Source organism: Aquila chrysaetos, chromosome Z (assembly GCF_900496995.4).
Source record: "Aquila chrysaetos chrysaetos chromosome Z, bAquChr1.4, whole genome shotgun sequence".
NCBI classification, from domain to species: Eukaryota; Metazoa; Chordata; class Aves; order Accipitriformes; family Accipitridae; genus Aquila; species Aquila chrysaetos.
Genome location: NC_044030.1, coordinates 4,592,100 through 4,604,525, shown reverse-complemented (window position 1 = coordinate 4,604,525; position 12,426 = coordinate 4,592,100). Strand labels below are relative to the sequence as shown.

The window sequence follows — 12,426 nt, the reverse complement described above, 5'->3', positions numbered from 1 at the left end:
AAAGCATAGTAATCACATAATGGGTACCCAGGAATACACTACTTTGGAGTATAGTTTTGATTTAGGCTTACTAATAGTCAACTGCAGCAACATTCACCATCAATCTAGGGGAATTAAACCACAGTTTAAATGTAAATGACTACTTAATCATAAGTTAAATCAAAGAAAAAGTAAGACAATTGTATCTTCAATGCAAAATATCGAGCTAAATGAAAAATATTTCATCAAACTACACAAGTCAAGATTTAATATATCTTAATTTCAAAATCCAAAATACTACTTTTGAATGGAACAACTGTGATGGAGGGAAGTGAATAAACACATTTTTAACCACAGAGGAGCTATATGTGTTCCTCCTAGATGCACAACCCCAAGGTATAAATACCAACAGCAAGAACGCGATGCTCCAACAAGCACTTCTATCAATAATGGGACAAAATTTCTCAACTATGAAAACTTCAGCTCTCAGGGAGTGTAGACCTGCCCTACAAGAAACTGACAAATGGCATGGGATTGTTGCTTAGATTATTATGTGACTGTTTAGTAAACAGAAAACAGGTGAAAAGATGGAATTTATATTTCTCTACTTTCACGTGCACGTGTTTGAGATTTCTCAGCTATCAAAGATAGTAAAACAACAGCACATTTGGTACCATCTCGGAAAGAAAAATCTACCCCATGCTCATCTTGGGGGAAAAAAAAAAAAAACCAACAACAAAAAATCCCCTTAAAAAAACCTATATAGTCTGGTGTGATATATTAAGTCCTTTCATGTAACCCCAGTGCCACAAATACAAACATCTAAGACATCACCTGCTCTGTTATCAAGCTGTTTTTAAAACATTTATTATTTTCCTTTTTAAAAAACATAATTAGCTCCAAAGTTAAACAGTAGATTAGGATAAGTTTTTCATGATACGTTGTCAACTTTTATTATGATGAACTACAGCCCATTATAATTGATTTTTTTTTTTTCCAAATGGCAGGCAATATCCAGTCCATATTTAAAAAAAGTACTTGGAGATCACTCCAGACATTACCTGTTTGGAAAAACGAAAGAGAGAAAGAAAAAAGAAGATTTTTAGTGTAAACTGTACTCTTTTTCCACTATGCACAAACCAGGACGCATACTCATTCATATTTGCACTTTTTCTAATAGTGGAAGTATTTTCAGATGTAGATTACATGAAAACATGTTTTAGAGTATCTATTCAGTAAAACATTTGAACAGTCATCAGTTAATCTCTCAAGAAACTATATGATTATGCAATATCTCACTTCATTAAGCAGCACATATTTAACATACACATTGCTGTATTTCATGTATATGCAGAGGTACTCATAAGCACACAGTAATGTGGCCTAAGCACAGCATCTAATGACTCTTAAGTTCACAGTAATCAACTTAAGCTCCCTTCATACTTCATGGAAAGAACTGATTTATCTAAAGGAAGACTTAAATAATCCTAAAAAGAGGTACCTAATGGATCATATAGAATGTGTTCCAGAAAGCTCTGTTTCTCTAATAATAGGCTCTTAAACCAAGTGTCTTCTTACAGCTAGGGACATCGATCACAAATTGAAAACACATTAATTTCAAATCTTGAAGTTATACAAAGGACTTCATAACAGTTTGTGATCAATAGTCCTAACCTACAAACAGATTTATAATCCCCCAGACACTTCATGTTTTCAACTATGGATTGTGCCTAAAGGATGTGGAAAATGCAGCTGGGAAAAAGAAAGCATACTGACAGTAAACTCCAATTACAGTGCAGATTCAGCACGCTATATATAAATTAATGATTATGCAAACTATATGTGACTGAAAACCTGTTACTTGAATAATCACCACTGCTACCTATTTTAGGGATGGAGAAAATCAAAGCATTATGGCTTGCTTCATCAATTCCTTTCACTGCTTGACCTACATTTTAGGACCTACTGAAGAAATAATTCAGGAATATACAGTGCTAAATTAATAGATTCCTCACCCTCCCCACCCCACTTTTTGTAATTTTTTTTTTGGTCATAAAAGGTGATATGCCTGTAGAATTCATGGTATACACTTTTACAAAATAATTTTATGTTTTAAATTGCTGCAATTATGGAATTTTTTAATTATAGAGTCCACTGGTATTTATGCACATGGTTGAAGAGAAAAACATCCATCTTCTGTTTCTATTAAAATACACAAAACTTTTGGATTCACAATTGAAAACCAGATAAACTCCTCTATATTATTTCTAATTGCATGTATGTAGAAAATATTACAGTTTAAGGCTTAGAGGTTATTTTAAGGTATTTGATGACTGATTTTCCCTAGATGAACCTTCAGTCAAGACTGTCGCTTTCCTTTGCTATGCCATCGATATGTTTTCCAAAAGTAGCCAGTGAAATCTACTAATCTACCAATGAAATCAGGTTACTTAAATCTTTTCAGATAACAGACAGCTTCCGAGCTGAGAAATACCCTACTTTTGCTATACCACATTAATTTGCCTAAATACCTTGCCTTTGCAACAGAAATGATTGCATACAACACTGTTTAAAAGTTTATACACAAAAAGTTAAGTAACCTGACTTACTCAGCTGTTCTCAGTGATGAATTTTAAACAGCTGTATAAGTACAGTAATTTAAATTAGGTACATGCTACTATTAAGATGGATCATCTCTGTATTGTCCATCTTACTCCATCCTCATGCACATTCTTCCTCCCGCCAATAAAGTATTTTGTTATTTTACAAACCCCATCCTTTGCAAGTAAGCTGGCTGCAACTGCTGTATTTAAAATCATGATCAGTAATTTAGTTTGCCAATTTTGAATATTTTTTCTGACAGAAGCCACCTTTCCAAATTTCCAAATAATAGAAATCATCAATCTGTGAATAGTTACTATTGTGAATAGTTACTAGTTGAACTTCTGGAATTTTTCTGAATATCTACACTATGAACATTAAAAAATGCTAATAGTGGGTTACTGCACTGAATCCAAACATCCATTTCTGGAAGACACAGCTAAAAAAAATTCCAATCATCACTTCCAACTTCTCTAAGCTTTTCTTGGTCATTCTGTCAGCCAAATCCTTAGTACAACCTATCACCTCTTAACATGCAGGCATGAGACAGAAAAAACACCTGCCATCAAAACACAAAATTGTTCTAGAATTAATTCTTGATGTATCACGTTGACTGCTTTCAACTGAAAATACGGAGGCAACCAAATTTTTCTAGCATTTAAATTACAGTGAATCATTTCTGGTCTCGACACACTGAATTAGTAAATAGTTGTATAAGTTTTGAAGTATTCTCAGCATCCCAGAGGCCTGATGTCACAACACATGAATGAACCAGCTTTCTTCTGAAATCTCTTTTCACCAGCCTAGTTTCCGGTGATCACAAGGATTGTTATCAATACCTCTGTGTATCACTCTTTGCACCATCCTCCTTCACCCAAAACCCCATAATGCCTGGAATAAGTTATGTGAACATATTTATGGAGATGTTAACTCCAACATAAAGTTTAGACTGTGCTTCCTGGTACTGCAGCCTTCTGCATTGCCACTAACCCCTCAGACTGTACAGGATCACACTACTTCATCCCCTCGGTCCAGGAACCATACAGGCAATTAAGGAAAGTCCTATTCAATATTAGGAAGCAGTGACTTCACAAGGATTTCTACAAAATCGCTTACTCTGCGCAGAAGCCTCAAATAAAAACAAGGTCTCTTTAATGCCACAGAAAAAAAAAAGTAAATAAAAGCTGTACAAAGTGGCAGAAAACTAGTTCTGACTATTTGTTTCCTTTGTATAATCAATGACTGTTCAACTACCTAGCACTGGATAAGTAATTATACTTACAGAAGGTGACACTTGTATACAGGTTTCTTATTTCCCAGAATTTATTTATTTCTGAAGGCTTGGTCCTACATATCAGGCCATTCTTCTCTAGGCTTCCCCACATATGCATATGTTTTTAGAAGTGTCACATGAATTTTAAACTTTAACTTCTCTAACCTTTCTCACACCCCAAAAAAACTGATAGAAGTCCTTAAGAATTTTCTCTCTGAAGTATACTGCCTTTTACCAAAAACTCAAAACAATATTCGTCCCTTAGACAATACATGCCTAGGTACAAAAATGCTAAAGCATGCAACTAACTGTTCACAGCTTGTTAAATAAAATCTAGGTTTTAGCACATGATCTTTTGCTTTTAATACTATTGTATCTGATCTTACTTCCCTTTCAGTCATGTAGGAAGGCTAGTAAGAAAATATAGCTAATGTGCTTCTAACATGCAGGGAATACTAGATCTGTTTCAATCTCCTCCAGGGCCAAATGTGCAATTAGATCTCAAGTGCTTCAGCCAGATTAGGATAAAACTGGAAATGCTGGTTTAGACTCAATTCATATAAAAATGGAAAGTGAGAAAGAAACAATCAAAAAAAGACCCCAATAGCTACTTGCATGCTCACACAAGAGACAGAAAGCTTGCACTGCCAGGCAACTTAATCTTTTTTAATTTCTGCATTTGGTTTTGCCCTGAATTGATAACCAAATGAAAGCAGTGGTTAGGATTGTATTCAAATACCACTGTAAGAAAGTTATTGCAGAGGATTTTCTATAATATATAATTTACAACTCTACTTCACCTAGAGTTGCAATCACTGTAGTATTATTTAAGCTGGCTACACCCGAGATTTGAAAGATGAAGCAAATGGGGTGTTGCCACCAATAAATTTAAGAGCACACTGTGGCTTTAGTATTTGAAGCTTATTTTTCCATTAGTTCTATTAACCTCCCCCTCATCCTCAAAATGGGAGTCAAAGGTGTTGGCTTTCATTTCTGATTTCTTAAGCAGGAGCTGCCTCTCTCCTTCCCTCTGCCAAGATTAAACTAGAATTCCTGACTTCACCCAAACAAATAAAATAAAGGCTGTGCAATAACAGCTCTATATTAGCTATAATATAGCTCTAATATAATTATAAGGTGCACAAAAGCCAGACCCTGACTTTCCTGTCACTACCTAGTAGACTAGAAAAACCACCTTTTGGACTGTGGATCTGTCCACTGACAAGTCAAAGGAGAAATACCTTGTCCAGAAGCAAGCTAGTGACAGTCTTTTTCATAATGTGAAACAACTCCCTCTTCCAGTAAGTTTTTACTCTTTACAAGGAAAATTCTGGATATCATTTATACTTCAGATGACTTAGGAAAAGAATTCCCGTCCTTATCGTAAAGGCAGCACACATTTTAATAATTAACAAGAACAGACAAGCATTAAGCATATCCAGAACTGTTAGCCAAATACAACCAAACCTTAGAGTTCAAGGGTTTTACATAACACCATTAGCTATTGCTAACACCAAAAAAAAAAAAAAACCCAAACAACCCACAACACAGTAAGAATCTCTATTGAAGAACAGGCATTTATACAGAAGAATCAATTTTGAATATTCAAGTGCTATATCGACCTTAACTTAGCACTTGATCTGGTTGTCAGCTGTTGAGGGAGCAGAGGAGTTGCAGAAATTCATTTTCTAACTCACCTTTCCATAACCTGCACTCTTGCAGGCCCTTATTCAATTCCACTGCTTTATCACCTATCACATCTTTAAAAGACAACTTTCCTCCCTAAAGTGTACATCTGGATTGGTATGTGGAAAGCAGTTAATTACCGTGCAAGCATCCATGTCTGATACTGCCTTCTCTAGTAAAAACAACAGTAAAAAATAACAGCTGCCTCTTTTTATGGTTTGATATTGCCTGTTTCCTAAATACCCCACTTTTTTTTCCCCTCAGTTTCAGAGGGGAGTTCAGCTTTTCACAGAGCTTTGAAAATGTACTGCCTCAGCTCCTACAACTGTCCACACATTTTTTCTTCTGCAGACTTTTTAAGTGTCTTGAACTATTTTAAAATCATGAATTCATACATGTATCTTTACAATAAATTAGTATACACATTACTGTCCCATTTTGTTCAGGAACTATTAGATTAAACATACTGAAAACAGAAAGTGTGGAGTAAATTGCACACTTCTCCAAAAGCTGTAAATACTTTCTGTAGAAAAATTTATTTCTGACTGCCAAACTGGGCAAAACCAAATTAGTTTAGAACCACTACATAAAATAGATGAGCACTAACTGTATGTTCACATACATGTATTTTTTTCCATAAGTGGTTTGGTATTAATGTTAACAAGCTAGTGATATCAGCATGTACAAAGAGCACGTACAGCATATACATTCCCCAACAATGGCACTAGCTTACACGATCCTTTTTCCAAATGCTAAATATTTGTGTCTTGCCAATCAACAATGCAGAGCTTTATATGAATTGCAGAAAGATGTAAACTATTTGGAACAGATAGCGCCATTTAAGAAAACAGAAAAGGATACACTGCAAAAGCCAAGACAAGCAGACACCACACTACGCTTATATTCATTTCTTGTGAGGGCTTCACAATACTGTAATAGGCTTCCGTCACCACATACACAACTGTAGCTGCAACAGTGAAATCCACCAACCACTGATATTCTGGAAAATAATGCAATGCTGAAAAATACAAGATTGCAAATGTTAAAGGTGTGATATTTTAAGGCAGTTACTGGTATATATAGAATGGAGTGACAGTTTAAAAATGTCTTCAATTAACTGAGGTCTAGATAGGCCCAGATCATCCAAGTAAAGAGCAACAACAGTGAAAAAGCCACATTTTTTCCACTCAGCAACCTGAACTTCACCCTTCACCTCTGTTACTCGATACTTGATGACTACTCAAATTTATAAGGCTACAAGATTTTACTATTCTGTCATCTCAGCTTTTATACATTAACATCCTAAATTCAAAATGCATACATAATTTAGATCTCAACACCACGACAGAAAATGGTTCTCCAGTTGAGCCTAGCTGCAATTCTAGGTAAGAGTTTTTTTGACTCTGTTAAAGATTAAAAGCTCATCAGCAATCATTGAAAATACTACATATAATCACTTCCTCTTTTTCTTTACAAAAAACAGTAAGATACTGATGGTTTGTTCTTCCAGGTTTTGTTAGTATCTCCTGTACAGCAATAAATCATTGTGTAAATTCCACTCTAAAAATTCTGGGGATCATACTGTGTTGCATGCAGGCTGGGTGATTTACAAAGAGAGAACGTGCATATAAAAACGCAGATAGGAAGAAAATATGTATCACACATACATACATATCCATATATGAGTTTTCTGTAACAGAATGACTGGTTATGATTTAGGAATCAAAAATGACCATGTAAAAAAACTGCAACTTCCAAAACACTTAATGCTGCTTATTTCTGTACTATCACTTTCAGTTTCTAGGCATTTTACCTCTATGTTTCAGATGTGTGTTTGGAAAGGTCTAGGTTTCAATGCTACAGCGCATTTCCTATTTTAGATGAGCAGAAAGTATGTTTCAACATCTGCCAATTGTCATTTTCTTGTACAAAGCTATGATCTCTATTTCAAATAGACTACGATGTGATCCTTTCAGTGTTGTCTCATATTGCTATGGATGCCTGATACAACAATAGATGTGCTTTATGCTGGATTTCACCTACTCATCCTTTTCCATAACACTGCTATTAAGATGTCACCCACGGAACAAGCAAGGAGAATGTGCTGGTTTTGGCTGGGGCAGAGTTGATTTTCTTCATAGTAGCTGGTATGGGGCTATGTTTTGGATTTGCACTGGAAACAGCGTTATTAACACAGGGACGTGTGTGTTAGTGCCGAGCGGTGCCTGCACAGAGCCAAGGGCTTTTCTGCTTCTCCCCCCACCCCACCAGCGAGCAGGCTGGGGGGGCACAAGGAGTTGGAGGGGACACAGCCGGGACAGCTGACCCCAGCTGACCCAAGGGATATCCCATGCCATAGGACGTCATGCTCAGCATAGAAAGCTGGGGAAGAAGAAGAAGGAAGGGGGGACGTTCGGAGTGATGGCGTTTGTCTTCCCAAGTCACGGTTAGGCGTGATGGAGCCCTGCTTTCCTGGAGGTGGCTGAACTCCTGCCTGCCCGTGGGAAGTGCTGAGTGAATTCCTTGTTTTGCTTTGCTTGTGCACGTGGCTTTTGCTTTACCTATTAAACTGTCTTATCTGAACCCAGGAGTTTTCTCACTTTTACCCTTCCAATTGTCTCCCCCATCCCACCAGGGAGGAGTGAGCAAGCAGTTGTGTGGGGATTAGTTGCCAGCTGGGGTTATACCACAACAGAGACTTAGCCCTAATTCTTGCCTTCTCATTTAACTTTATTATCAGTTGTTCTTCTATTCATTCATTGTCTATAAAAAAAAGATATTCCAACATTCACTGCAAACAAGCGTTTGATAGGAAGAATCAGGATATATTTGAAATAATATATTATCATCTTCATCCACTTGTTCTTACCGATAGTGTCCCTTTCAGTCACAGATTTTGTTTCCAGATGAAGATCGATGTCTTTCGGAATGGTTAAGGGTTTGTTTTCAATATGACCATTATATTTTCTGTAAAAATAAATAAATAGATAATACACACATGGATATGACAAAATAAATTTTTTCAATATATAACAGCATTCCAAATTTAAGAAAAGCACAGACCACTTTTTTGCCAAATGCAAACACTTTTATCTATCTAGCTAAAAGCATTAGCTCCAGTTCAAATTTTGAGAAACAACCAGGTATGTCAATGATTCCTAGCTTTATCTTGCAAGGCTCTGACATACTACTGTGGTATGGGTTTAAATGGCTTCTATATGCTGCATCCTGAGCATGTATTAGGGCAAGATCCAGTGGCCAGTATTTACTTCAGCCCACTGATTTTCTCTGTTCAGGGAGCGACAGGGTGTTCTAGTAAGTTCTCACAGTCTCAAAAGGTTAGCGATACAAGCACAGCTACAGAATAGAATATATCCACCCCGCCATACAGATACCCTGAAGAAAATCAAACTAAACTCAGACTTTTTAATTGAAGTCTACACCAGGATGCTGAAAGACAGGAGCATTAAAGTCTTTGGATTGAAAGTAAGTAAAGAACAACAGACAGACTTGGCAGCGTTAATTTATTGAACGTTCACTGGAAATAACAAGCAGTAATCTACCTTGGAAGATAGCTGATAAGAAACAAAAGATAAAAAACATATTTCCCAAAAAAGCATTAGGCTTTTTTGTCACAACAGGGTGCTCAGCAAGTACATCATGTGAGCTAGACTAACCTAGATCCTTGAAAAATCCATCCTGCTAGCCATCAATCAAAGACAATTTTAAGACAGTTTTCTAATCTAAAAGGGTATGTGTAGAAATACTATAGACTTGTTTCAATTCATACCCTGCTTATGAAAATAAGCAAAACAACCCCATTACCGCAGTATGACTAGCAATCCCAGTGATCCAGTAAATCCATCGTGCTCTCTTTGGGGAGACAGACAAGGCTAAGTACATCACAATACATACGGCACCAGGGATCAAAGCTATGTTCCAGGTCCATAAAGAGTAACACACAGATTCATTTGTTCCTATCATAGAGGTGGCTACTTGCTTACACAAAAGGAAAGAATAAGGCAACCGGTGGCTGATCCTCACACTGCTAAACCCTTCCTGGCTTCCAGTATTAAGCAACTTGAGGATAATCTGAGCCAGGGATTGCATCATCTTCTGAAACCATCACTTTTCAAAACTTACATGAATTTGCCTAATCCCTTTCTGAACCAGTGTCCTGGTTTCAGGTGGGACAGAGTTAATTGTCTTCCTAGTAGCTGGTACAGTGCTATGTTTTGAGTTCAGTACCAGAAGAATGTTGATAACACTGATGTTTTCAGTTGTTGCTAAGTAGTGTTTAGTCTAAAGTCAAGGATTTTTCAGCTTCTCATGCCCAGCCAGCGAGAGCGCTAGAGGAGCACAAGAAGCTGGGATGGGACACAGCCACGACAGCTGACCCAAAGTGGCCAACAGGGTATTCCATACTCTGTGACCTTACATCTAGTATATAAACTGGGGGGAGCGGGGGCGGGTGGAATCACCGCTCAGGGACTAACAGGGCATCGATCAGTGGGTGGTGAGCAATTGCACTGTGCATCATTTGTATATTCCAATCCTTTTATTATTACTGCTGTCATTTTATTAGTGTTATCATTATCATTATTAGTTTCTTCTTTTCTGTTCTATTAAACCATTCTTATCTCAACCCATGAGTTTTACTCCTTTTCCTGATTTTGTCCCCCATCCCACTGGGTGGGGGGGGGGAGTGAGTGAGCAGCTACGTGGTGCTTAGTTGCTGGCTGGGGTTAAACCACGACAACCAGCATGAAACTTGCTGAGCTGCGCAGTGTCTTGTGACACCAAGTTCCACAATGTGTGTCCAAAATTGAGAAGTCCTTAAATCTACTAACATCATTCAGTGTCTCCTTCTACAACACAGTAGTAGAGCAAAAGGCTCATTTTCATCTAGAGCTCTGAAACTATACCAACATCATGATATTCACTTTCCTGAAAATAAGCCACACTACTAGACTTTAAATTGAAGAAAACCAAATGCTCTTAAAAGAACCTGAACAAAGTCAAAAATAAGTGAAATTGGGCTGAGAGATTACCATCACTAACTAAGGTAAAACTTACCTCATCACTATTAAAAAAAAAAAAAAAAATCATTAAAGCAGATCAGAAAATGTTTTGTTAGGGTTAAAAAAAAAAAAAAAGTTCAAACCCAAAACTTAAAAACCCTAAATGGCTAGAAGGAAACAGTAAACTCTACCACATTTTAGAACAGCACCTCTGAAATTAGAAAAGGAAAGGTGGATTTTCCATAGAAAGATGAGTTACTGAGACATAAGCATTAAAAAGAAATTCAGTCAATCAATTGTGAGCTTATTTGTAAGGAATGATGTCGTCTCAGCTAATAAGTGAGATGAGAATACAAGCAGAAAGCATTAATAATTTTTTTTCCAGTTGATATTAATTCCTAGTATCATCTGAAGCACAAGAATTTTAATGGACAAACTAAAACTGAGGATAGGAATCTAAAGCATTACTCAGAAAATTCAGGGGCTTAGGTCTAAACAAGAAGTCCCAAACGCTGCCCAGCCACTTGAGTACAAGTACAAGTTTCTGTGTGCTTCCCTGCCCCTAGCTGTACTCTGATGTTTTCCTACTGCATGCACCCAGGAGTACCATCATCTTGAGTGAGATGAGCATTTTGATAACTGAAGCCATTTCAGCTCAACAAAATTTGGTGTTCCTACACTTTAATTATCCCAGGGGACAAATAATCCAAGAGACACAGTCAGAACATACCCAGTATCATTGACAGCTTTAATTCAAGTAATTCATAGTAGCTATGGACCTTTTCATTAGCCTAACAATTTAATGTAACACAAATTATTCTGAAATAGAAAATCTGCCTAATACTCATGTGCTATTATAACCTACAGCATAATATACTGAAGTGTAATATGCATTGAATAAAATGGACTAGAATTTCACACTACAGCTGTTTCTAAGGCTAATTTTCAAGCAAGTTCCTTGGACCTCCTTTCGTTATTTCTCTTTTAATTAGTTCATATTGGAAAAGTATTTAGGTAAGGAGCAGGTACTACATTTTGCAAGACTATGGGCTTGACAAAGCAAATTCTTTATCTTGGAAAGACATGGGGAAAATCACGTAGATGCATCCTTATTTGTCCTACACCATCTGTTTCACATCTCCTTGGCTCAAGGGAGCACTGCATTCCATTTTGTGCAACCTAAAACAGTACATCCAACCCAATTCAACAGAAACAATTCCTACTTTAAACTACGGTTCTCCTCCAACATCAACCGCTTCTTTAGAGGACACAGAGGTATATTTATTGACTAAAAAGTAAGTGCATTATTCATTCTGTAATTAAAACAGCAAAGCAAAGAAAGCATCATTTAAGCCTCCACACTACTGTCTTGGATTCTTTGAAGTTTCACAACCCTCTGTGATTAACAGTTACCCTCGTACAAACAACTACCTACAACTATTACAACTATATTCTCTTGGTTACATGTTAATATAGTAAGATAATTGTATCAATCTTACAATAACTAAATCACACCAACAAAATTTTGACTGCACAGACATGAAAACATAGCATTGCGTTTGAAACATTAAATGTAGAAGTTAGTAACTGAAAAAGGACTTAATGCATATATAGGTGACTTGCGATACAGGATCCTACTAAATTTCACAGTAAGTTTTCCAAAGATTGCACAATTAAACTTATATGTCAGTACACATTAACATGCCATGCTTCCACTCAGCTGAGAGCATGTAATTGCTCTGGTGAAAGTGAGAACACACATGTTTTGCATGGCAGAAGACTGGCAAGGCTGAGGAAAGGCAATAAGAGCAATGTACAATTATTATTTGGCAGTGCAATTGCATTTTTCTGGTTAAGGCTCCTATG

The 12,426-nt window shown here is 36.8% G+C and overlaps 1 protein-coding gene across 4 annotated transcripts in view; it reads right to left on the bottom strand.

Moving 5' to 3' along the window:
* TMEM161B (transmembrane protein 161B) overlaps window positions 1–12,426 on the bottom strand; it is a 57,467-nt gene that overhangs the window by 26,022 nt on the left and 19,019 nt on the right. For 3 of the 4 annotated variants that reach the window (XM_030004618.2, XM_041121017.1, XM_041121018.1), the window contains exons 4-5: window positions 8,409–8,506; window positions 6,401–6,557 (exon numbers count right to left, since the gene is read on the bottom strand). In XM_030004618.2, the coding sequence (XP_029860478.1) occupies window positions 6,401–6,557; window positions 8,409–8,506 (255 nt within the window). The remainder of the gene's footprint in view (window positions 1–6,400; window positions 6,558–8,408; window positions 8,507–12,426) is intronic. The other variant, XM_041121019.1, reaches the window with a different exon arrangement.